The 21,907-nt window shown below is 44.2% G+C and overlaps 4 protein-coding genes and 1 long non-coding RNA gene across 6 annotated transcripts; all 5 read left to right on the plus strand.

Moving 5' to 3' along the window:
- Positions 1-2,006: 2,006 nt before the first annotated feature.
- On the plus strand, positions 2,007-2,622 carry LOC105416609 (uncharacterized). Its single transcript, XR_964642.2, has 2 exons — positions 2,007-2,145; positions 2,529-2,622. It is a non-coding gene; the product is annotated as an uncharacterized lncRNA (long non-coding RNA).
- Positions 2,623-6,139: 3,517 nt separating this feature from the next.
- On the plus strand, positions 6,140-8,154 carry cnr2 (cannabinoid receptor 2). The gene is made up of 2 exons (XM_003965657.3): positions 6,140-6,415; positions 6,915-8,154. Exons 1-2 carry the CDS (start codon positions 6,253-6,255, stop codon positions 8,000-8,002), a joined length of 1,251 nt encoding a protein of 416 aa, XP_003965706.2. The 5' UTR covers positions 6,140-6,252; the 3' UTR covers positions 8,003-8,154.
- Positions 8,155-9,635: 1,481 nt separating this feature from the next.
- On the plus strand, positions 9,636-14,302 carry akirin1 (akirin 1). Its single transcript, XM_003965658.3, has 5 exons — positions 9,636-10,056; positions 12,666-12,812; positions 13,336-13,464; positions 13,685-13,756; positions 13,832-14,302. The coding sequence occupies exons 1-5, from the start codon at positions 9,852-9,854 to the stop codon at positions 13,840-13,842; spliced, it is 564 nt and encodes a 187-aa protein (XP_003965707.1). The 5' UTR covers positions 9,636-9,851; the 3' UTR covers positions 13,843-14,302.
- Positions 14,303-14,680: 378 nt separating this feature from the next.
- Positions 14,681-18,655, plus strand: rhbdl2 (rhomboid, veinlet-like 2 (Drosophila)). 2 transcript variants are annotated; one of them, XM_011605053.2, is made up of 9 exons: positions 14,692-14,817; positions 14,905-15,134; positions 15,538-15,781; positions 16,353-16,501; positions 16,806-16,918; positions 17,016-17,116; positions 17,278-17,338; positions 17,416-17,477; positions 17,864-18,655. In XM_011605053.2, exons 3-9 carry the CDS (start codon positions 15,551-15,553, stop codon positions 18,041-18,043), a joined length of 897 nt encoding a protein of 298 aa, XP_011603355.2. In that variant the 5' UTR covers positions 14,692-14,817; positions 14,905-15,134; positions 15,538-15,550; the 3' UTR covers positions 18,044-18,655. The 2 variants fall into 2 exon arrangements, with proteins under 2 accessions (XP_003965708.2, XP_011603355.2); XM_003965659.3 differs by having other exon boundaries at positions 14,681-15,134.
- Positions 18,656-20,171: 1,516 nt separating this feature from the next.
- gja9a (gap junction protein alpha 9a) lies at positions 20,172-21,840 on the plus strand. The gene has a single exon (XM_003965660.3). The coding sequence runs from the start codon at positions 20,485-20,487 to the stop codon at positions 21,838-21,840; it is 1,356 nt and encodes a 451-aa protein (XP_003965709.2). The 5' UTR covers positions 20,172-20,484.
- The last annotated feature ends 67 nt before the right edge of the window (positions 21,841-21,907 follow it).

Consider the following 21,907-nt stretch of genomic DNA (forward strand, 5'->3'; position numbering starts at 1 on the left):
ATCACAAGGGGTGCGAGTCCTGAGAGTCTGACAGAACATTCCATTTGGCAGAGAGAGCCCGATTTCCTGAAAGATCCAATAGACACTTGGCCAGTCAAGTCTGCCAAAGATATAGCAACCACCGCCAGAGAAAACATAAGCAAACTACAAAGGAAAGCTTTTGTAGCTGCCATCACCAGGTCCATGGCAAATGACCCAAAGCAAAAGATGGTGACGTCTAAAGCGGAACCAAGAAGACCATTGGCAGGGTCTGAAATCAAGCACCTTGTTGATGCCAAGCGATTCAGCACTCTCGCAAAATTCATCAAGACGGTAACGCTAGTCTGGAGGGCTGCTAAGAACTTCTTGAGCTTTTTAAAGGATTTTGAGAACAAATACCCCAGTATGTCAAAGTGGGAGGCAGTTTCTTCAAAGGGACCCATTTCTGTTAAAGAGAGAGAGGACACCCTGAGGGACATCTTTCTTGCCACGCAGCAAGGTGTAAAATTTCAGGACTCCACTCGAAATCGTCTGGTGGTCTATAAAGATCCAAGCACTGGACTGCTAGTCGCTAGTGGGCGTGTTCAGAGCTTTAGAAATGATAACAGAGGAGTTCCTCTATTACCTTATGATGCTTGGGTGTCCACGCTGCTGGCTCGTGAAGCTCACGGTTGGAGTCATGATGGAGTGGCAGGGACATTGCTTAAGATGAGGTGCAAAGCGTAGGTCATCAAAAGCAGAAGGGTTGCTCAAAGGGTCGTTGACGGCTGTGTGTTGTGTAGGAAGATACGGGCAAGACGTTGCCAGCAGGTGATGGCTGACCTACCCCCTGAAAGGACACAGCCTGCAGCACCATTCCAATTTACCACTGTGGATCTCTTTGGTCCTTACCTTATGAAGGATGATGTCAAGAGAAGGGTGACACTGAAAACCTGGGGTGTTGTGTTTTCCTGCATGGCTTGTAGAGCAATCCATCTAGACCTAGTGAATTCTGTGTCAAGTGAAAGCTTCTTGATGGCATATCAACGATTCACAGCCATAAGAGGGCATCCCAGTAAGCTTTGGTCAGATCCTGGCACTAATTTCATCGGAGCAAAGCCGGTACTACAAGACCTATACCAGTTTCTGGAATTCCAAAATAAAGCAGCCTTGGTGGAGTATGCAGTGAGTAGAGGCACTGAGTGGAGGTGGCAGATCCATCCAGCTGACTCGCCACACCGGAATGGCACTGCGGAGGCTGCTGTCCGTGTTGCTAAAAGAGCTCTCCAAGCCCTTGACAAGAACACCATGTTGAGCTGCAGTGAGTTCCAGACGGTCCTTTTCACAGCTGCAAACTTGGCTAATGAAAGACCAATTGAAGCCAGAGTGCAGAGCAAGGAGGACTGCATCCGGTATGTCTCACCAAATTCTCTCCTGCTTGGCCGCGCTTCTAACAGCAGAGACTTTAACACCTTCGACTTTAAGAGTTACTCTTACAAAAGACTCCAGGTGATCCAATGTGAGGTAAACAACTTCTGGAAAAGCTGGAGTCAACTGGTATGCCCAAACCTATTCATTTGAAACAAGTGGCACACCTTGCATCGAAATGTCTCAGAAGGGGACATTGTTTGGGTGTGTGACCAGAATTCTCTCCGGGGACAGTACAAACTGGGCAAAGTGGTCAGGGCCAATCCTGATGCAAGAGGCATCGTCAGAGATGTTGACGTAAAAGTGGTCCAAAGTCATTGCATTCCAATGTTTAAAAATGTAAATGATTCTGTTAACTGTAGGACAGCTAAAAATGACAAGTCGCATTCCACAGTTCTCCATAGAGATGTGAGGCATTTGGTAGTTCTATTGCCTGTTGAGGAGCAAAAGTAAGGGTAAGATCTCTATAACAGTAAATATTTAGTTTGTCTTTTGTACATGGCGATCATCACAACAGTAGTTTGTGTGATCGAGTGGGAGGTGTAAAGCCAAACCCCTTGTTACTTGCTTGGCACTTTAGTGGTTCCTGGTGGTGGGTAAGTCTAATTGAAAGTAGAATAGTGAAAGGTTTGTGACGTCACCACGCAGAGGCGTGCCTTCCACACCTGCAAGGTGTTTCCAATTGTCCTCATTCCCAAGCTAGAAAAGCAATGAGACAATTCTCGAGGTGTTTGCTCGCAAGATCTGGAGGGACAGTTGGTAAGCACCATTTTAATTTGTTTTAAGCCTTAAATGTCAGTGTGTCGGAAGAAAGACGTAATACTGTATTGTGACTGCGCTGATTGTTGAGTTAGAACGTTCACTTTCACAAACAGTACTGTTTACAATTAGGATGTTGGTGTTCAGTGAGAGGCGCAGGCCCAGACATATTGTTGTAGTTTGTAGCGACTGAAACACAGTTAAACCTGGTTGTCTTAATGAAATTATGGTGTAGCCTACTTCCTTGGTTACATTATTGCGAGTTTGCACATTTATATTTATGACTGTTGGGTTTTATGTGTAATGTCTGTGTGCGTTCTTAAACATGTTCATTTCTTTGTCGAACAGTCCCATATGTTTATATTTCTCTTTTCTATTTCAAGGTTTTTCACCTAGTGGCCACTGGGCTACCTGTTGTGATCTTGGGCTGTCTGTCTCTAAACTAAGAAGTCACCCTGATGGAAATATTATAATAAAGGAAAAAAAACGGAAACCCAGACTGTTGCCTTTGAGTGAAATCCTATTCAACCTTCAATCTTGCAATTCCTTTCAAGTTGGAAAATAAGGGCAAATAAACCTGAGAGAGAGAGAGAGAGAGAAGGAAAACCTTCTCCCCCAAAAATAACTTGACGGTGTCACTACAAACCAATTAAAGAGGTTTTTGTCCACCTGACAGTTGACAGTTTAAAGTTTAAAGTATCACCAACCAGCTTTGTGTTTAAATTCATCTTAATGATTTGAGTTTCCCATTCATAAAACTCATAATCACATAATTGCTCAAAAGTGTCTATCGTTATATTGACATCAGTACCAATGGATGATACATAAGGGCTTATATTTCACTTTCTCAGGCCCAAATAAAACCATTAAGAATTATCAAATCATTTTCCATTAAGTAATTTGATTTTTCTTTGATCTTTTTGCCTCTCCTTTCACTGCAGTGATCTGATATTGGAGAGGAAATGTGACTAATGAATTCCAGCTGTACCCATACGCTGTACACTGTTTATGTACACGGTCATCTCCAAAAAGAGGTTTGTGTGACAGTGACGTGATCCAGCTGCTAATTGAACATTTCCAGCCGCATTCAGTCCTGTGTTCTGTTCTGCCACTGGTCAGACAGACAGTGACTGAGAAGAAAGCTTATTAGAGCGCGCAGCAGTCTGCTTCTAATCACATTTCCTTCCTTCTGTACTGCTGGATTTATCAAGCCACAGGAGGGGAAGACAACACCCGATTTCTATTTCCTTTAAGGTCCATATTTATATATCTTTTTGAATACCTAAAGGTTTTTCAGAAAACATCTCTCTCTAAAAAAGGCCTTCATCTGTCTCACCATTCAGTTCTCGGGGTTAAAGAGTTGCGTCGAACCACTTTGCTACGGTCTGCCCCCTGTCGTGCATAAACAGTACTGCGCCTTAAATCCGCCCACCAATGGTAATTTTTGGAGTCTTCAATGCAGTTACACCAAAAACAGAACTTAAATTCCCCCCAAGAGAGCATCGGATATTTGAAAAATATGGTAAACGTAGGCTGTTGTCCTTGGGAAGGGGTGAGCATACATTGCATCTGCAAAATGAAGATTAATTGAAAGTAATCAGTGAAATAGTTGGCAGGAAACAGTGTTGCTGCCCATCCAGGAATAACCTCATGACACGATGTCTTTGGCTACCTTGATGGACTTTTATCAGATGAAACAAGTCATACAGGATGAACAACTGAGACACTTTCAACTACAGTTCTGACCGTGAGAGTTGTAGGCTGTCTCGATCGGGCTGCTAATGCATTTGAAAATCTCCCCATGGAATCTTAAAAGGTCACTTTTGCTTGTTTATCACAAACTGGTTTTCTTCTATTGACATGTTTTTCACTTTCGGCTGCCACCACTAACACCTTTAAGTGTACTCCTCCCATGTGATGCTCAGGTCTGTGGGAATTGAAACATAGGATTGATTTTCCAGTTTGTATTTATTTTTTATTTTTAAAATAAGAGTAAATACACGTTTTGAGTTCCCCGAGAGACTGCTACAGCAACACTAGTGAAAAGCCCATTTGGATGTACATGATTTGTGTGCGTGTGTGCGTGCGTGTGTGTCTCCTCCCTCATGTCATCACAACCACACTCCTTAGCTTCACCCCTCAGTTAGCCACCAGACAAGTCTACAGCTCTGTGCAATCGTGCTGTGGTCTGCAGTGCTGCTGAAAGAGAGTTGCGCTGATCTCTGAATCTCCAAGGTAAGCGTGTTAAAAGTCAGTCATTACAGGTTTCAAATGAAGAGGAATTCCTTTGAGTTGGACAGGTTTTCTCAACAATATATCCTTCGAAGGTTCAAGATGCTTATTTTTTGTGTTTTGCATGTTTCTGCAGCTTTTAACCACTGCAGCTTTTAACCACATGTTTCTGCAGCTTTTAACCAACATTGCCATTGTATTGGACATTGCTGTTAACTAAAAAAGACTAAAGATAATTCTATTAAAATGTGACAAAATGGTTTTGTTACATCACATCTAACATTTATCTATTTGCATTGCAAATATCTCGTATTTAAGAATATTTGCTGAGAAGAACAGAATAAGTGAAAGGTGTGAGTTATATGACGTAGACAGTGAGTCTCATTTTCTTTTGTACAAAATAAGATGATTCAAGAAAGATATTATTTAATGAGGATCTGGCTGTTTTATCTGTATCTTTGTTGTCTAATCGGCTTGATGTGTCGATGATGACGTGCTCGGGTCCTGGTTTGTCTTTTCGGTTTCTTATAAAATGGCCATACAGTTTATGCAGGACACAATAATAGCATTTCATTCATTCATACATTGATGTAATGATAAATGTATTAAAGAATATTTTCATGTTCTTCATTGTAAAGGTAGGTTGTAAGGTATTTTGCAACAATGTCGCTGGCTGCAAGAGTGACTTAAGGAGTTATTGCCACATCAGGTTTCATTGTTCATATCGCGAGAGATGTTGCTTTTTCCTTCTCATGTATCCAACCAGGAGGAAGCTTAGAAATATCCGGTTAGTACGAGTCTAAAGAGAGTAATCTGCAAATGAAAAATAGCACCTCATAGGAGACAAGCAGCCCAGGGGTATAATATTCACAGTCCAAACACACGTAGTCGGATATTGAGATGAAAAAAATTTGGTCCTTGAAGCGTTGTTTAATAAAACAATTCATCACCAACTATATAGCTTATGCCTTCTTGATTTAGAAAGATGGGCAAAACAAATCAAAGCAGCATAAGATAAAAAGTTACTTCTTTTGTCATTTCTAAAAATCAAGCAACTTGTTTATACATTTCAGATGTGGAAAAATGGAAGCATTTTTCTATTCCATGCGTCATACAATCGCTGTCAGTTGATTACAGAATGATTCAGTTTAATTAAAGCTTCTCTCATCAGCCTCCATCAGCAGGTTTAATCTATTGATTGCATACTGATTATACACTCTGCTGGAGATTTGTTTTTTATCCTGTTGTGACCTTCAAGTCAGGAACATCAAACACATCCCCTCTCTCTCCAAAAGGGGGCACTCTTCTTCCTGTTACACATGAAAAGAAGCTATGAGAGACGCTGAGTTCCTATTCATGTGTTGCAGGAACGTAACATCAAATTTAAATTCTCTATATGTGTATATTTGTGAGAGAGAAATACGACACTAGTTCAGTTAAATGCATTTAGATTACAGTATGAGGCTTCATGGATCTTTACCCGAAATTAAGTAAGAAATGCTTTATGACCTGCTGTAAACCAAGATCTACGGCCTTCTTGCAGTTATCTCAAGCGGATCAGCTCCAGCAGATAACGAATCATCACTGCCTTATTTACCCTGATCTCTAAATGCATGGCCAGACTGGACTCACAAATGATCATGGTCCTTTTAAGCTCTACAATTTCAATATTGACAAAGAGAGGACATGTCATCACTTTAAGTGTTTCTCCACAGGAAGTTGCCGGTCTCCTCCTCTAAATGTAAAACGTAAAAGGGTTTTCATCAACAAAGTAGGCAGACGCTGAAGAGGAAAACAAAGCAACACATTTAGCTTTTTATCTTAACGCTCCAGCATGATGTGACATTTATTTTGTGTTTGCTTGACACAAACTGTATGTTACGTACCTTATGGACAATTAAGCTATATCTTTTGCATCTATCAACTTCTTTTCTCAAAGAGCTCTATAACAAAACCCAAAAACAGTCAGAGGTTGAAATGGAGGCCTGGGAAGATCAAGTGTCTTTAGGATCCAAAGAAAACTCCTCAGCATCTATGGGTACAGTATTTGTAACTTTATAAAAGATCGATACGTGCAGTTTCCCCAAGTAATGCATTTATGTACAAATGTTTCTGTTGTTACGTTAAAGTTGCACTTTATAGCAGAACAAATGATGGTGTGTTTTTATTTGACATTTTTTATTTAACAGCATCAGAGAAGGGCATTATTAAATAAAGTGTTTTAGACATAGCACAAGAATTATTTAAATAACAATGGTTGTTGCCTTTCATTGCCAAAGAGGTTTTACTTGTGTGATGAGGAACTCTCACTTTACCAAAACAGTCTGTAAACATGGTCTTTTACTAAAATATTTATTTTGATACACTTTGAACCTCTAAGTCTTGTAAGCAATTTGTAATGATTTTATACCCCTACATGATAAAGTTTTAATAAGAGCGTTGTGTCTAATAACACAGTGTAAAACAGTAATTTCCCTTTGCTGGAATGTATAAAGTATTCCTGTGTAGAGTGTCAGCTAAAATGTGCTCTTTCACAGACAACAGGTCTTGTAAGAATCTGGGATGCTTCATGGTCCTGGTCGAGGCAGAGAAGAAAGCCATTGGCACCATCTGCTTACTGGCAGGTCCGATCACGCTGATGGAAAACGCCATCGTGCTGGGAGTCATAGCTTCCACAGCCACCCTGAGGAAGCGGCCTTCCTATCTGTTCATTGGCAGCCTCGCGCTGGCTGATGTTTTTGCCAGCTGCTTCTTCACCACCAGTTTCTTGGACTTCCACCTCTTTCGCCGCAGTGATAGTGCCACTGCCTACCTCTTTAAATTAGGTGGTGTCACAATGGCCTTCTCCAGCTCAGTGGGGAGTTTACTTCTAACTGCTTTGGATCGGTATCTGTGCATCTACCAGGCTTCCAGCTATAAGGTGCTGCTGACCCGTCGACGAGCTCTGCTGAGTCTGCTGATCCTTTGGCTCACCACTATCTTCATCTCCTTCTTGCCTCTGATGGGATGGAGATGTCCAACTGACCTAAATCCTGCTTGTTCAGAGCTTTTTCCATACATTAACCCAGACTATCTGGCCTGCTGGACTAGCTTCATCCTTGTACTATTGGCTCTGATTTTAGGGGCTTATGCTCTTATTCTTTGGAAAGCCCATCGCCATGAAGCTTCCATGACAAGCTTCCAGGGACCAGTGAGGACCGGCCATGCCCGCATGAGGATGGATATCAGGCTAGCTCGTACCTTTGGTCTGATCCTACTTATACTAGTGGGTTGCTGGCTCCCTGCACTCTCCTTCATGCTAGCTGATGTCTTCAGGCAGCTGACACCCGCTCAACGGAAGGCTTTTGCATTCTGTAGCACCCTCTGCCTAGTCAACTCTGCAGTCAACCCTCTGCTGTATGCACTCCGCTGCAGAGAACTAAGACTTGCTCTGCTGCAGTTGCTAGCGAAACTGTGTGACACTGGGAGGTGTAGACCTTCCTCAGCGGACTTAAGCCCAGGCTTTCCTTCTACAGAGGAGAACACAACCAACCCATATTTGAAAGATGAGGTGCCCGGGACCAGAAGCATTAGACTTAACTCCGTCTCCGAAATAGTGAACAATCAGCAGATGAACATTGGGTGAAGAAATAGCGGTACAGAGACAAGTCTGCATTTATGGCTGTATGGTATCACAAGAACAACGCTATACTGTATATTAAAAACTCACACGCTTGGTTTATTTCCATTGCTGTGTTAGTGCTCATTGTGGAGGCAATGAAGGCTATAAATTAAGTTGTAAGTGTAAAATGTAAAGTTTAAAGGAAGGCTTGATAAATTTAGAGAAGCATATTGCAGTGTATTGTCCTCCTTTGCCAGGTTCCTCTGAAAATCCAAGAGACCACATGCTAGTTTTATTTTATTTTTTAAAATGTAATGTATGATAGAACTTCATACTAGTGACAGAGTCATGTCAAAATAAAGCTTTTCAATTCATGAGCTAATTGTTGCAATGCTGCTTGGCTTGTTCTGATGTCAGATAATGTGACATATAACCTTTGACCCCTCTGCCATGTCAGAACAACACTCTTGGTCACACACTGAGCTCTATGAAGGAAAGTGCTGACAGCGGGTCGCTACATAGTAGAAAGGCAGATTCGTTGTGTGTTCCCTTGTCTGTGTTTGAGAATGCCCCACCAAATATGCAGGAACAGAAGACCTTGTGGTATATCTACACTACCCCTACATGAATGGCAGAACTCAACAAAAGCCTGGAGCTAGAGGGGGTTTGACACAATGTTTACTGCATGAATCCGAGCAGAGATAAAGACACGAGCCAGGATGACAACAAGCACACACCAAAAAGTCCCAAATTGTGGCCATGTCAGTCTTTTTGTGGCATCTTAAAAATGAATTAACTAGGTTTATATATTTAAGTATTTTATGTAAGTGAAAAATGTGCAGTCATGTGAAAAAAAACAAGTCATATTAATGACTGATTAATAAAAAAACAACCATTGTATAATACAATACCCTAACACATATGCAGGATCAATATAAAATAAATATATCACCGCTCCAATGTACAGATATCTGTGTAGTTATTTACTGACACACCCATGATCCAGACTTCAACCAAATAAAACACAAATATGTGCCATCTCGGGACTTTGACACAAATTTTCTGCTACCATAGTCTTTATCACCATCAGAAGACGTTTATATATTTACTTAATACCACTGAATTTTTTAAATTGTTGAAATATTTAAAAAAAAAAAAATCTTATCAGCCTTTTAAGTGTGTGTGGGGGGGGGGAGACTAGCATACTTACAATATTAGGCATGTGCTCTTTATTTTGCAAGACATCGTCAACATATTACAAATGGTATTTCTAATACACGTAACAGACTATATGTGATATATGGACACGCCAGAGTGCAATTTTTAAAAAAATGTAATCACGGTTTTCATAGAAATCTAAATCATTTCCACGATGTCCCAATTTGGCTGACTCGGAAGTTGACGTTTTAATTGTTCAAATTTTCACATCCCCGTCTCGTGAACCTTGGATTTAAGTTCAACGCGAGAACAATGAATCGCCTCAGCAGGTGGGAGTCAAAAATGGTAAAACCGTTTAATCGGCAAGTTGTCGTCCGTTTTACATTCCGTTTCAAAACAATCCAGGTAAAAACTGAAATGAAGACGCCCGTCTGATCGTTATGTTCAATAAAAGTGAAAGATTTTGAACGAACCGTTTGCGAGTCACCCCCGTTTCGCCACATGGAACGGTCTGCCATTGTGACGTTTTAAAAATTGAGCAGGCAGGCTCGGCTGCGGGCTTTACTATTCAGAGAAGAAAATCCGTTGTTGTGGAGAGGAAGAGCGGCCCAAGAAAGCCAAGGACTAATAAGCTTACGGTCTACAACCGAATACCCCGGCTTTCTGGGTGTTTTTTCTTCCCTAGACTGTTTTTCTATCGTTTTGTTTGACCAACATGGCTTGTGGGGCTACTTTAAAGCGGTCGATGGAGTTTGAGGCCCTCCTCAGTCCCCAGTCTCCCAAGCGGAGAAGGTGCAATCCACTACCGGGGACTCCCAGCACTCCGTCGCCACAAAGATGCAACCTCCGTCCCCCGGTCGACAGTCCTACACATTCGATGTCTCCCTCAGCCATAGGAGGTGAACACCGTCTCACCCCAGGTAAGGAATAAAGACGCATTTCTCCTTTTCTCTTCGTTTTTAAGGGTGGGTATTATGGGGGAGGGGGTTTGGGTGGAGTGGAATGGATAGCTAGCAAGTTGAGAGTCAGAATGGGGGTTGGAGGCTCAACCTTAACGCATGAAAGCTAACGTATGGAAACGAAAAGCTCTTATAATGCTAACTCACGAAATGTAAATGTTGATAATGTATTCGCACACCGAATAACAAAGCTGTTCTCTTTCCGGCTCGTGGAATTGTTGAGCAGCTAATGATCATTTGCTTCCGAGAACGCTTTGAGTTGGCGAGTGAATAAAATTGAATTCATGCGGCTGGCAGTTTATAGTTTCCACTTCTGGGGATGTTAACAACGGCTCTGCCCTCGAATGATCGCATTTTAAAAATTGCGATGAAAGAAAATATTAGCCTAAGCGCCCGGCTAACGCCGTAGCATGTTGGCTCTCCCGAGGAGACGAGCGGTACCGGGGCATCGAGCCCATCACTGCAGGCTGTTCACGAGCTGCTGGGCTAATGTTTCTTGGCTTTAGTGCCACAATTGTCTTACACCGAGGTGGGGGGTTCCGACTGTACACCCCAGCCATTCCGGTCCTCTGCAGGCCCAGGTCAAGATTTAAATTCGTCGAATTACATTTAACACCGGTAATCAGCATTGCTATAGAAGATATGGGGCGGCGGGCGTTTTAAGATCAATTCTTTGCAGTTGACCAGTGTATAAATGGGCTAAAGCGTTTTAAATTCTACTCGCCAATCTAAGAGTCATTCATTGCTGACATTTTGTCTGAAAAGTGAAAGTGTCTTTACTGAATGCAGATAAACCGTAAGTACAGACTCTGCATGCTAAATCCAAGGCTGTGATTTAACTGCTGTCATTGTCAGGATCCTGTCCTGGGCGTCCGTGTTGCCTTCACTTGCACTGTGCATTCTGCACACTAAAGATTGTGGCAGTGAGGTTTAGTTTTCTGTTGGTAAACCCCCCCCCCCCCCCCCCCCCCCCCCCCCCCGTCCCTCCTGTGCATGTATCTGCTGTTTGCATTGACTTCCTACTGTGGAATATGCTGGGGTTAACATTAATATGCATGCCTGTGTGATGACCCTTGCTCCATTCCCAGAAGTTACCGGCATCAGTTAATGTTAGCGGAGTCTTTTACTGCCGTTTGACATTTTCATGACCGGAGCGTGGAACGTTCCTGGTGTCACTTTAAGGTTTGGATATATCGGTTCCTTGTTCTTGTCTTGATGGTGTCACTTTGTGCAAGTTATTCCGCCATATTGGTGAAATGAAAGTGATATATTGAGCCTCGTCCTTGCATCTATTTAAACAGGATCAGAGTCATCTACAGTGTGATCTTAACATAGATTGTACCCAATAAGAAGCCCCTGGCTGGAGTTGCCCATTCCAGCTGAGCTCGGGAGCTTTTGTATTTACTCAGAATGCAGCTGTCACGCTCCCACGGCCCCTGCCTGCTCTTCCCAGCTCTTCGTATTTGATTACAGCGAGACCAGAACGGAAATCTAACCGAGGTATAGTCGAAAATGCCGCTTTGATAGATCCCAAGCTCCATTTGGATCCGAGTCAAGAGTCGTTTGTTTTGCTCTCTTTCCACCGTGCCAGTCTGGCCGATCCTGCCCTCTTCATGTGTTTTGACTGCGTAAGACCTTAGTTGCGCCCTTTTCTGTGGTTCCTCCTCCTTCCTTCTTCCTGGAAACCTCTGATTAATCGCCGTGCCTGCTCGCGGTCCGGTCACGGTTGCCAAGCACTGACTGTAGTTTAACTACTTGGATAAATAACGAAAGAGGAATTTTGCTAAATGTTCAGCTGTGCCTCAGAACCAGAGTAACTAGCTGAAGAATGATTTTCTCACCATTTTATCCAGATGAACGTGTAAATTGTCTGCTGTAGCCTTGATTTCTGGACCGCGGTCACTGTTTTTAACGAACGGCTGCAAAGACAATGATTTCAGTTTCGGTCGATCAGAGGACACAAGTAGCAGCAAGTGGTTTTCTTTTTAAAAAAACAATGGCAAGATTAATGCAGGATTTCCCCCAGGAAACACTGCGTAAACATCCATGAAAAGAAACGCAAACCTCCCCTTTGGAAAGAAAGGAGGTTTATTGCTGTGTTCCCAAAACGTCAGTGACTCAAACTCCATTATACTGGTGCGTTTAAAAAAAACCATTTTGCCAACATGGCATTCTTGAGTAGAAAATAATTTTCATCTAGTTTCCTTCCTCCAGACAAGAACATGTGGTGTTTGAAGTGTGCTCTCGCCTCCCTCCCCACCCAAGATAAGAGGTGCCGCTCACCAGATAGACACAACACGCTGGGTGACGTGACCTCCCGCATACGAGTTATTAGCTCTGGATCCTGCAGGTATCTCTTGAGTCAGGTTTAAGCTGCGCGGATGGAAGACAACAGGGCATTTAAATGAGGTCTTATATTCAAAAGTATAGCTTCAAGCTTGCAAATGAGGCGCTGAAATTCTGTGGCCACACACTTCCTGTTCCCCCAGGACTCCTAATTTCCTCCTCGGTGTCGATGCCATATGTTGAATAACTGAGACATTGCTCTTTGTTTTATGTTCCGCCCACAGAGCAGATCTTCCAGAATCTCCGTCAAGAGTATAGCCGCATCCAGAGGCGGCGACAGCTGGAAGGGGCCTTCAACCAGACTGAGGCCTGTAGCTCCAGCGATGCTCCCAGCCCCAGTTCCTCCCTCCACGCTCCCAGCTCCCCACCAGGTAGGTGGATTTGCGTGGACGGATTGCTCCTCGTGTCCCATGAAGCTGTTTTAGAGAGCCCAAATAGCAGTGACGGGTCAGGGTTATTTATTTGGAGCTTTTGGTGGAGTAGTTTTTAAGGCGCATAAGCTTTAAAGGGTCATTTGAGGGTCATTTCCTCAGAGATCATATTGATTGTTACTAATCTGGCCTCTAAGGTGACCAGCAAGCCACACCTGCTGGTGATTCACGATCACCTAATCCAGGAGTGTCTAACCCTAATCCATCCCAAGGTTCTGTCCTACCCTGTAGGACCAAAGCCCACATACTTCTACAAAGGTCTGGAATGCATCCCACAGTGTTTCCTGTCCTCCTGCCATTCCAGTGTAAAAACAGGGTTTTCAGTTGTCGTGGAAACAGACACATTCGTGGTCAGAATTGACCCCTCAGTCACCCTGTTGGTTCCGTGTTACCTCGCTGTCATCCCGTCCTGTGACTCCTGCCTGATGTGAGTCCACGGCTCATCCGTGGTTCTGTCCACCAGGTGCCTCAAGAAAGGACCAGCCGTCGTTTACACTGAAGCAGGTGAGCTACCTGTGCGAGCGGCTGCTGAAAGACCACGAGGAGAAGATCAGGGAGGAGTACGAACAGATCCTCAACACAAAACTTGCAGGTAATCAAAAGAGGGAGCTGATGACGTCTGCTGTGCTGGTGTCCATGGCAACGTGCGATCTGTTTATAGTTCCCGGCGCAGATAAGCACCATAAAGGTTGCACGATTATTCAAGTGTCTTAAGAATGTTCCGTGCGCTCCCATTAAAAGGCCGGAATCCAAAAAGGCTCAACTTTCTGTTTTAGACGCACACGCTCATCTTATCTTTCCTCTTTTTGCAGAACAATATGAGTCTTTTGTGAAATTCACACAAGATCAGATCATGCGAAGATATGGAGCCCGGCCTGCTAGTTGTGAGTATCCCGACTCATGTTTCATTCGCAACCTGCTGCTGTGGCCTCTTTTAAAATGCTCTCCGTGTCTTTCAGACGTCTCCTGAATTAGCATCGATGAGACCCCAGCTTCCTCTCACAATATGGCTGCTCTTCTATTTTTATTTGGTCTCCCTTTTTAATCCCACCATCTCAAACTGTTTGGGTGCCATGGTTTTTTTTTTGTTTTTTTTTAAACGCGAAGGTTGATTTCTAACTTCACAAAAACTGCTGCTGGCCAAAAGTTGGAAGAATCTGAAAGTATGTTTGAAGCCCACAGTGTTTTTTTCCCCCCCAAATGTTAATATGCTCTTTCTGGAATTTGTGATTTAAGCAGATGTGTGTCAAATCTTCTGCTGGCGCTGTAGAAAAAAAGCTTTTTGGCTCATGTATAACCTTCAGCAGCTGTACTTTAAAGGCTCCTGCTTCTCACACTGTCCCACTATTATTGCCTCCTCCCTTACAGTCTTTACCTGAGAATGTGGATTTTTCTTCCTTTTGAAAAAAATAAAAGTTCTGTGATCAAAACCTTTTGGCTGGGTCGTTTGTTGTACAAAATTAAGGGGTTCTGTCGTCATTCTTGTGGATGACAATAAGTGTGTTGTTGAGTTTCAAGGAGAATCCAGTGAAGAACAAACTTGATTACATTACAAGACCAGTCAGGGAAGGGCATCTTTGGACATTCATGCCGATTTAAACATATACTGTTGTGTATATTGCTAGTTTTGTCAGAATGCATGTATGTGAATATGGAAACACGGAAATAAACCTATTACATCCTACCAAGTACTCTTTCTGGCAGGAGAATCGACCGTGCACGCTGCTACTTGTGCTTTGGCGCCACCCGGTGGTAGAAGTGGGTAAATGCAAGTATAACTTCAATGCACTGACTTCAATTTCCGAGATTGTGGGGCTGATAATGGGCCACATGGCGACTTTTGTTCTTTCGTTCTCCTTTCATTTCTGTGTGAGACAGAAACGAAAACCCAAAGCTGAGCCGCTGGCGGTGACGTCACGGATCCCAGGTGTGGCCCGGTGAGCAGGTAAGCTGTTGTGTTCCAGGCTCAAACCGCGCAATTGCAAAATCGACCGTCGCCGAGAAAATAGATAATATCTTTTTGTTTGGGAAGAGGAAGGAAGTCTGATGCAGGAAAGAGCGTCAGGAGGTCTATATATATCTGCAACCGCGTTTTCTGTTTGTTCCGACCTCCGTGTTCAAATCTCCTGGAGACTCCTCGGCTCGCCTGACAACATGGAGGAAAAGAGCTGAACACTCTCGAAACGCACATTTAGACCCCAAACGAATCGGTTTTTGCTCCACCACTCGGAGGCATCTGTACTCTTCATGGTAAAGGATTAGGTGAGTCCGCCGCAGTTAATAAAAGCGAGCTTCCAAAAGTTAGAAAACTCTGAAATGTAAATATGCGTTTGCCCCGACTCCAGTAACGCCCTGTAAATAGGAAAAGACCCTTTAGTTCAACGTGGGCTTTATTATGAAGGACTTAAAATGAAAGTTTCCCTCCAGCACTTGGAATGCGGCAGTGGGTGACAGTTTAAATTCCCATTTAATACTGCATTAAAGAATAATATTCAGTGATGTTGGCTTTCCCATCGTTTTCCTTTTCTTTTTAAATGCTGGATAATCCATCAACATATTCGTTTTAATTGTAGTGAGTTTTGAACGGGCTCACTGTTCTGGGGTATTTTTGGAAATAAAGCAAATCAAATGCATTTGATCTACTGTTTGGGCTTTTCTGTTGAAGGTTCGGAGCAGCGATGGAGGAGATCGACCTCGAGCAGCAAGAGCCGCTCCCCGTGGACCGCGACGGCAAAACGTTCCGGCCTGGAGCGGACCGACCCGACGGCGAAAGGGAGGTGGGCTGCTGCGAGAAGTTCCAGGAGTCCGTCTCCAGATGGATGCTGCCTGAAGACGCTCGCAGCAAGTACCTGGAGAGGACCAACTGCTGCCCTCCCCCCATCTTCATCATCCTCATCAGTATTGCAGAGGTAGAGGCACATTAAAGGTTACTGGTTCTAGAATTGCCTTGTTTCAGGATCTCCAAGCTGCAGCTCCTGTTGCTTCATCTTAGTTTTGGGCCTCTTTAAGCCCAATAAGTCATTAATGTTTCCATATTTGTGTGGTGGAACTTTTATTTTGGGGAACTGATTTGTAAAAATCAGACGCTGAGGTTTGATTTTCAAATCTGCTGCTTAAAAGGGGAATTTTTCTTTGGTTATTGTAATTCCTCCCAGACGTCTGTTCCTCTAGCTTGTTTCACGGGCCTCATATGTTAGGGATAGGTGGAGTTTTTAAACACCGCTGTATGGATGAGCCGTTTTAGCCTCGCGGCTAACGGGACGATCGCGTTAGAGCAGAGTCCCCTCTTTGAGGGACGCCTGTAGATTTGAGTCACTCTCTTCCTTCCTCTGGCCAGTGTCTGTGTGAGAAGTCGCTTTTTTCCCACGGTTGACTTTGGGATTTCCGCTGTCCTCGTCTTTCTCTGCCGTCCACACGTATTCCCGCCACCCCTCCAGCGAACGCGCATCTCAGCCGTCTGCGTTTGTTCCTTCTGTCCAGTTGTCGGTGTTTGTCTACTACGCCGTGTGGAAGCCGCAGAAGCAGTGGGTGACCTTGGATGAGGGCATTTGGAACAGCCCGCACACGTACCAGCCCGAAAAGAGGCAGGAAGCGTGGCGTTTCATCTCCTACATGTTCGTCCACGCCGGGTGAGCGTCAGAACCCTCGGCTCGCTCTCGGAAACGACGGCAACTGGACCAAACCTTTCATTTGTGTGGGGTTGTTCTCCTCTTCTCCTCGCCACCAAACCTCCCCTCCCCCCCCGAACACTGTTCATGAACTTAACTGTTTACTCATCTGTCAAAACACTGGAAATCACGTGACCGAGCGCCATGGGAACCCTGGGAAGCCCGACCAGCAGGACTTTAAGACTGTAGTTGTGGTTTAAATGTGTTGTGATGTTGCTCTTCCTTTGTTGTTTAAGTGTTTCCTCTCTTCTCCACCTCCATGTAGAGTAGAGCACATCGTGGGCAACCTGCTGCTGCAGCTGCTGCTGGGAATCCCGCTGGAACTGGTCCACAAAGGATTTGAAGTGGGGATGGTTTATATGGCAGGCGTCCTGGCAGGTGGGGCAGCGCCGCAGCTTTCCACAGGATGGCTTTTTTAGTGGTGCCGTTTGTCTGGTTTCTCAGATTCTGCACCGGTTTTCCATTTTTCTCCCAGGTTCTTTGTGCAGTTCCATCTTTGATCCTCATAGTGCTTTGGTGGGTGCTTCTGGGGGCGTCTACGCCCTAATAGGGGGGTACTTTATGAACGCAGTGGTGGTAAGTTGGTTAATATACACCACTTACTCTTCTTCCCTGACTTGCACAGTGTCCACCTCCGAATAGGTTCAGTCCTAGATGTCATATGATCGTTTCTAGTTTCCTTAATTTAAGTGTATTTCCTGTTTTATTACAACAACAATCTTTTTTTTAATCCACAGAATTTCCGAGAGATGATTCCTCTCCTCGGAGTATTTCGTATTCTTGTCATCGTGATACTGGGTAAGTTGCACGATTTATTATTGTTATTATTCTGCTGCTTTAAAAGGCTCCATTCCGACACCTGTTCCCCTTTTTAGTTGGCACCGATTTTGGATTCGCCTTCTACAGGCGATTTGCCGCCGAAGAGTCGGGCTTGAAGGTACGACCGACGCGTGCTGCAGCAGAGAACCAGATTGAGAAAGAGCCTAAGTGGGATCTAGCTAATCTCTAAACGCCTGACAGTGTTTGGTGATGGTTGTAATTAGCTTGTGGCTATAAACAGGATCAGCTTCCCGGGACTTCCCGGGTTTATTCACTCTGTCTGAACACATACTGATCACAGAACTTGTTAGCGTTAAAAACTGATAGTAAGAAGGGACAATTGGGTTTGGGAGCGCAGTTTCTTTTTGGATACAGACCCTTTCATGTCATTTCTGTGACTCTTGATACATCTGGGCTGTTAAACTGGTTCTACAAGCTTGGAGGGTGGGTGGGGGGGGTCTGTGCTTCATTGTTTAAACCCTGACTTTTCACAATCTTTTCTAGGTGTCCTTTGTGGCTCATTTTGGAGGCATTTTAGCTGGAATGTCCATTGGTTATGTCTTCTTCAGCGCCTACAACCAGAAGCTACTTAAAGACCCTCGTTTTTGGTTGTGCATCGTGGCCTATGTCATCTTTGTGCTTTTTGCTGTGCTCTTCAACATTTTCCTGAGCCCAGCCTCGTAAGATCATATGTTTTTACACCACCAATTTTGCCATAATTTTAGGAACTAAACAAGGCTTCATTTTACTGATGGGAGGAACTTTGATAGGATATTTTTTTTAATTTTTAGTTTTCATTTAACGTCATTTAATAAAAGATAGATTTCAGGTTTTGTTAAATGACGCCTCCTGCTGTTAGCTTGCAGCGTTGCAGAACGTATTTAATATTTTACCACACTTTTGGGGAAAAAACTTCTAATCTACTTCTGACTTACTTTATTGTTCCTGAATAAATATTAAATAAGCTCGGATTGTTTTGTAAACCTTATTGTTAACTCTGTCCTTCTAGGTTCTCATTCATCCAGGTTATATTAATCCATAAAGTCTAGCAAAGAGTCAACTGGACATAATTCCAGATAGAAGAAGCCTTTGTGATGAAAGGCAAAATCTCTTCCGCTTGCTTTCGTCAGTCCAGTTGACTCTTCGCTAGACTGCGTGGATTACGGTTAACTCCATGGTGCTTATTTTTTGTTGAATACTTCCAAGTCTTTCAGTATTCAAGAATGTGCATGGTCCTGCTCTGATTCCTCAAAAGACTGAAGTTGTGAAGACTTTAATAAAAGAAAATGGCTAAAACATGGAAGAATGTGATTTGTCAGCAGGCCTTAGTGTCGTGATCTATAGATGCAGCACGTAAAAATGTAAATTTAGTCTGACCTGCTCATCTTTCCAGCAACTAGTAATTTTAAACAATAAAAATCACCTATCAGGTGTTACAACATACTGATTTAATCATATCTCCATAAAAAAACAGTAATGACCTAAAATTACAGCTAGAGGCACATGAATCTGCAGCTTTATTCCAGCTTGAGCCATTTTTCTTCTTTTACTGTATGGAAAGTTCCATAGATTCCAGCACATCAATGTAACTTCAACCATCAATATTCAATTATCAGACATTCTGCGGTGACCCTGAAACCGTGGGTGATGAACGTATGTGGCACAGTGCCCAGACGCCTCTGTCACTATTATACTGTAGAAACGGGCATTAATACAACATAGAGCGCAGACGTCTTTAGTGAGACAGGTGTGTCGGAGCAGGAGTCACATCAACATCTGGGTCAACAACTACCAGGAGAATAGTTTTGCTCCATGAAGAAGAAACTGAAGCCACTGGACTCCTGGGAAGAGCAGAGTTCGTATTTAGTTACCAAACTACCACACACACAGGTTCGATTCCCCCACCCCCCAATTTAATAAATGATAAGCTTTAGAAAACAAACATGGAATTTATGTGTTGAATGAAACATGTGCAGTTATATTAACTTTAGGTGCAAGTAAAAATTGATTCGTGACCATAAGAGGAAGGTTGTGTGTGTGGGAATTAAACCCTCAGTGTCCATGATGTTTTTCTATCCTGATGCAAGATGAACCTGCTGAGAGTTTTGCTTTGGTTTCCCTTTTTCTTACCTCATAGCAACATTTAACATCTTAGGTTACAACTGTCCTCCGATGGGACATTTTGAATTGCGTGCACGGCCTCAACAACATTCGTTTTTAAAGGGGGCAACACAGCGTGGAACTGGACACAATAGCTCTCTGACCGCTACATGAGACGACTATTGATTACATGAGTCCTGTGTCAATAAATGATTGGTGTTAATCATTTGGGGGATACCGTCCCCTTTTCCATATATGGAGCTGATAATCCAAAACAGAACAATTCATCCTAGACTGGATTTACAATACATACTTAGGCTGTAACAGCCTAACAATTTCAGATGCTTAAAATCAGCACATCTAAAACATTCAGGGCTGCAACCTTTTGACTCTCCATAAGAATTAAAAAGGAATAAACTTACTCAGACAGACACAAAGTCTGGACCTGCTGAGCTTATTGGTATATGTGTTGCAGCCGGTTTTAACCCCGCCACGCAGAGGCCATGAGCCAAATACCCCAGCGGAGCTGTTGCTATTGATTTCCTCTCTTCAGACTAGTGTTGGCAACGTTCCCTCAGCCACTCACTTTTTTCCAACTTTGTTTCTGGCAGCTGTGGAGCACAGTCGGGTCACTGGGATTTGGGTGAGACGCCAGGACTGGTGGAGGTCACCAATGATTTTTTTTAAAAACTTTTTTACTGGTGACCTTTACGGGGCCACATGGCCCGAAGTGTTCCAAACCAGCACCGGCAGTCTGTCCACGCCGCTGCTGTGAGGTAAAGGGAACACACGGCCTATGGGGACCATTTAGACGGGAGGATGTAAGAGGAGGAAGAGATGATTTGATTAGACGTACAAGCCCAGTCCGGCCATTTCTTACTTTCAAGCTTGTGTTATTCCCATTATATATAGAAATGTAGATTTTTTACCTACTGTTATATTTAGTGTTTTATTTCTCTGCAGTTCTTTTTATTTAAATTTTTGATCCTTTTCTCACTGATTTTAGTCAGAATGGCAGAGTGAAGATGGGAGACTGGAACTTCCTCGGAGGGATTTTGGAGGAGGTGCACATTCACTCCACCATGGTGGGCAAGATCTGGCTCACCCTTCTCTTCGTTTTCCGCATGCTGGTCCTCGGAGTGGCGGCCGAAGACGTGTGGAACGACGAGCAGGCTGACTTCATTTGCAACACCGAGCAGCCGGGATGCAGGAACGTTTGCTACGACCTGGCTTTTCCCATCTCCCTCATCCGCTACTGGGTGCTGCAAGTTATCTTCGTGTCCTCCCCCTCGCTGGTTTACATGGGCCACGCTCTGTACAGACTGCGGGCCCTGGAGAAAGCACGGCAGAGAAAGAAAGTCCTGCTGAGGAAGGAGCTGGAGTTGGTGGACGTGGATCTGGCCGAAGCCAGGAAGAGGATTGAACGGGAGGTGAAGCAGCTCGACCAGGGCAAGCTGAACAAAGCTCCGCTCCGGGGATCCCTGTTGCGCACTTATGTGGCACATGTGGTCACCCGGTCCGTTGTTGAAGTGGGCTTCATGACGGGCCAATATGTCCTTTATGGGTTTCACCTCTACCCACTTTTCAAGTGCGAGCGGGATCCTTGTCCTAATGCTGTGGACTGTTACGTCTCCAGGCCGACGGAGAAAAGCGTCTTCATGGTCTTCATGCAATTCATCGCCGCAATTTCCCTCTTCCTTAACATTTTGGAGATGGCGTATCTTGGCTACAAGTGGATTAAACAGGGCATCTTGGATCTTTACCCGCAATTACAGGATGAGCTCGATGATGACTTTATCTCTAAGGGGGGAAAGGAATCTGTTGCGCAACTCTGCGCCAGTGCGGGCCGGAAGATGACGATTACATTTTCCCCAATTGATGGCAACCTAATGCAAGGAGCCGTTGGTCCAGCAGCGGCTCTTCCTCTCCTGAGTGACCTGTCCAATCAACCACATCTGGGGGGTTCCACATGTTTGGCCCAAAGCCCAAAAGGGCGCAGCACGATCCATGCGAAGCTTTCTCTCCCTCACAGCCAGGAAAAAGAGCGCAGTGACAGTGGCAGCCCAGACTATCCAAAGTGCCAACAGAAACCAGCCCCCCCGCTGCCAGTGAGCGTACCGCGGAGGCCTTGGAGGGCTCATTCTTTCAAATGCGCCACGGTGCCGGAGGGGAAGAGTTCTGACACGGATTCAAACGAGGAGCTGTGCGCTCAGACGTCGCCAAACCAGCGCGTCCGCCATCTCAGCCGTAGCTCCACGGCGGAGTCTCTGCATGGCTCCAGCTCGGGCTGCGCGCACAGCCCCATGCTGCCCCCCTCTTACTGCAAAACATCATCACCGAGCAAAAGCAGCAGCAGTCGGGAGCCAGACCTGCAAATTTAAACTGAAAATGGGAATGTTTCCAATTCCATCTGGCTGAGATCACTCCTGGACAGCGAGTATATAGAAT

The sequence above is a fragment of the Takifugu rubripes genome, chromosome 7, assembly GCF_901000725.2.
Source record: "Takifugu rubripes chromosome 7, fTakRub1.2, whole genome shotgun sequence".
In the NCBI taxonomy this organism is placed as follows: Eukaryota; Metazoa; Chordata; class Actinopteri; order Tetraodontiformes; family Tetraodontidae; genus Takifugu; species Takifugu rubripes.

Coding starts and splice junctions, on each gene's coding strand:
- gja9a (XM_003965660.3), top strand. CDS start 20,485: ATGGGAGACTGGAACTTCCTCGGAGGGATTTTGGAGGAGGTGCACATT.
- akirin1 (XM_003965658.3), top strand. CDS start 9,852: ATGGCTTGTGGGGCTACTTTAAAGCGGTCGATGGAGTTTGAGGCCCTC. Junction 10,057..12,665: donor TGAACACCGTCTCACCCCAG/GTAAGGAATAAA, acceptor TTCCGCCCACAG/AGCAGATCTTCCAGAATCTC. Junction 13,465..13,684: donor CCTCAACACAAAACTTGCAG/GTAATCAAAAGA, acceptor CTCTTTTTGCAG/AACAATATGAGTCTTTTGTG.
- rhbdl2 (XM_003965659.3), top strand. CDS start 15,551: ATGGAGGAGATCGACCTCGAGCAGCAAGAGCCGCTCCCCGTGGACCGC. Junction 16,502..16,805: donor TACATGTTCGTCCACGCCGG/GTGAGCGTCAGA, acceptor ACCTCCATGTAG/AGTAGAGCACATCGTGGGCA. Junction 17,339..17,415: donor TCTTGTCATCGTGATACTGG/GTAAGTTGCACG, acceptor TCCCCTTTTTAG/TTGGCACCGATTTTGGATTC.
- cnr2 (XM_003965657.3), top strand. CDS start 6,253: ATGTTACGTACCTTATGGACAATTAAGCTATATCTTTTGCATCTATCA. Junction 6,416..6,914: donor AAACTCCTCAGCATCTATGG/GTACAGTATTTG, acceptor GCTCTTTCACAG/ACAACAGGTCTTGTAAGAAT.